Raw genomic sequence first — 2,605 nt, 5'->3', positions numbered from 1 at the left:
GGGGGGGGCACACCCCGGAGACGTGTGCCACCTCTTCGGACATGCCACCACACCACCCCGCATGTATGAGGGGCCGGTGCGACGCTCCAGTGGCATTGCTACCCCCCAGGGCCCCGTCCCGCCTAACCCTAGAGCGGTTGACCACGAGATCTAGCCCTTTGACTTTCCACAGACGTGCTTTGACCAGTGGGCCTCTCCACCCGGTTGTGTCAGGTCAGCACAGAGGGACACCCGGGAGCAACATTCGGGGCCAAACCGACAGCTAGATCCCCTCCGTGTAGACCCAATGCGTCTGTTTCCCCCCTCCAGGTGCCGGCGGCGGCGCCGTCCATTAGGGGGACCACGCCCCGGAGATGTGTGCCGCCTCTTCGGTCATCCGATATATATAAACACTTGGAGCAAAGTCCCCTTCGTATAGACCTGATGCAGTTGTTCCCCATTCCAGTTGCCGGCTGGCGGCTGCACCGTTCGTGAGGGGGGTCACACCGCTCTGTACAGAACCGAAAAATAATGTAGGTATGCTTATTAACACATACGGTATGTAAGTTAGTTAAATAATAATAATAAAGAAAACAGTGAAGAAAAAGAAAAAAACTATATGTATGCTTATTAACACATACTATATGCTTATTAACATACTATATGCTTATTAACACATACTATATGTATGCTTATTAACACATACTGTATGCTTAATAATAATAATACTATATGGAAAAAAAGAAAAAAACTATGCCGACGGCAAAGCCGTCGGCATAGCTGCGGCCAGGGCAGATGGACAGCGCCGCAGATCGATGATGTGTCGGATATGCCGACGGCTGCCGTCGGCATAGGTCCTGGTCGGTGCGCTCCGGATCGGTGACGTGTCACCCGTATATATGCCGACGGCCGCCCGTCACGGCCGTCGGCACAGATTTGACGTCGTTAGCCGGCCGTGATGCCCGTTGTCGGCGGGCCCGCATCTATGCCGACGGCCTATATATGCCGACGGCAGCTGTAGGCGTAGTCTTGGATAAGCCGACGGCTGTTATGTGCCGACGGCTGCTCTCGACGTAGACGTGGATAGCCCGACGGCCATTGTACGCCGACGGCCAGGAGCTAGCTGTCGGCATAGCTCGGACTAGGCCGACGGGGGCCGTCGGCATAGATATGGCCGTCGGCAACTGCCTAAATTCTGGTAGTGCAGCCAATGATGTGACGGTCTAGGGTGTGACCTTGCTTGTTGAACAGCGTCATGATTTGCGCAAACACCATACCATAGGATAGGCACGCCGCCCAGATAGACAACAGGTGCAGCATGCTGTGCGCCTCTTCTACCTCCTTGGCTATAGCAGCCGCTTCTTCCTCCTGTCGGGTTTCCTTGACAAGCCAAGACACAATGCTCCGAGCAACGAGCGTGACGGGGTTGCTGGCGCCAGAGGTGGGCGTATATAGGCGGTAGGTAGAGGTTCCAATGAGGAACACAATGGCGGCGCAGAGCACCGTGGTGCATAACATACCGTATCCAATTGCCAAACCAAAGGACTCCTGGATATATCCAACTCCACCGAGAGCCATGGTGGTACCAACGGCTAAGCAAAAGTACCACCAATTGAAGAAGGAGCTGCGGGCAGCATGCTCCCGAGGGTCGTTCGTGTCGAACTGACCCGCAGCGAAGGCCAGGGCACATGGATAGTCCGCGCCTTGGGCGAGGGCTATGAGGTAGAGAGAGGTGTAGAACAAGGCCACTTGTAATGAACAAGGATGGGAAGAGGAACCGTCGATTCCTTGTACCGGGAGCACCGATGCTAGAGTCATCATGCCATACCCCTGCACATTAATTAAGAAATAGTCCGTAAATATTCACGACTCAAGATTTATCATTCCAATATAAAGATTTTCTCCATCTATGCATAAAAAGGGCACCATCGATATCGTGTTGCCTGCAGGTCCCTCACTCTGAATACGGGAAATGTTCGAGCAAATGAGCAAGAGAAAACACAGATGTTTGTTTCTAGGCCTTTTTCTTCTTTTATTCTATTTTCATGTATATATGTATGCAATGTTACATCAGATGAGCATGATCAACTCCCAGTAAAAAAAAAGATGAGCATGATCAACAACTAATGAATCTACATTCTGACTAGATTAACTTGTAGCATGTCCAGCATTTACCAATCCAGATCATGAATGTCAACTCAGACTACAGTTTAAGATTTAGAACTATGCATGATATTGTAGAAACGAATTTCAGGAGTTGTGGTCCCACTCTAATCAACTGTTGTCGATGGAGCTAAAACTATAGACATTACCAGGACGTAGAGCGTGAAGGCGAGTATGATGGATGGGTAGCGCCCCAGCCAGGAGTCGGCTACGAAGGCTCCTAGAAGTGGCAGGATGCTGGCCGTCCCAACCCAGGCGTTCACGGCCATTGCCGCCGCGGCGTTAGAATGGCCTAAAGGCCCTGTTAGGAACATGATGAGGTTGGCCTGCACGCCGTAGAAGGCGAAACCGCTAGCGACCTCCAGCACTGCATCCATGGTGCAGATCAATTAGTTATAGACGTATATACTACCTAGAATATATAACTGGAACATACCGACGACGAAGAGGGCCGAGCGCCAGC

The 2,605-nt window shown here is 51.6% G+C and overlaps 1 protein-coding gene across 1 annotated transcript in view; it reads right to left on the bottom strand.

Annotated features, from left to right (window-relative positions):
• Positions 1-2,597, bottom strand: part of LOC119346614 (protein NRT1/ PTR FAMILY 5.10-like) — a gene marked incomplete at its 5' end in the record, with an annotated part of 13,146 nt that extends 10,549 nt beyond the window's left edge. The window contains 4 exons of the mRNA XM_037615882.1: positions 284-292; positions 1,188-1,809; positions 2,292-2,509; positions 2,579-2,597. Of these exons, the coding sequence (XP_037471779.1) occupies positions 284-292; positions 1,188-1,809; positions 2,292-2,509; positions 2,579-2,597 (868 nt within the window). The remainder of the gene's footprint in view (positions 1-283; positions 293-1,187; positions 1,810-2,291; positions 2,510-2,578) is intronic.
• Positions 2,598-2,605: the final 8 nt, after the last annotated feature.

Source organism: Triticum dicoccoides, unplaced genomic scaffold, assembly GCF_002162155.2.
Source record: "Triticum dicoccoides isolate Atlit2015 ecotype Zavitan unplaced genomic scaffold, WEW_v2.0 scaffold44661, whole genome shotgun sequence".
Lineage (NCBI taxonomy): Eukaryota > Viridiplantae > Streptophyta > Magnoliopsida > Poales > Poaceae > Triticum > Triticum dicoccoides.
Note: the sequence above shows the minus strand (reverse complement) of the source record. Positions and strands in the feature narration are given on the sequence as shown.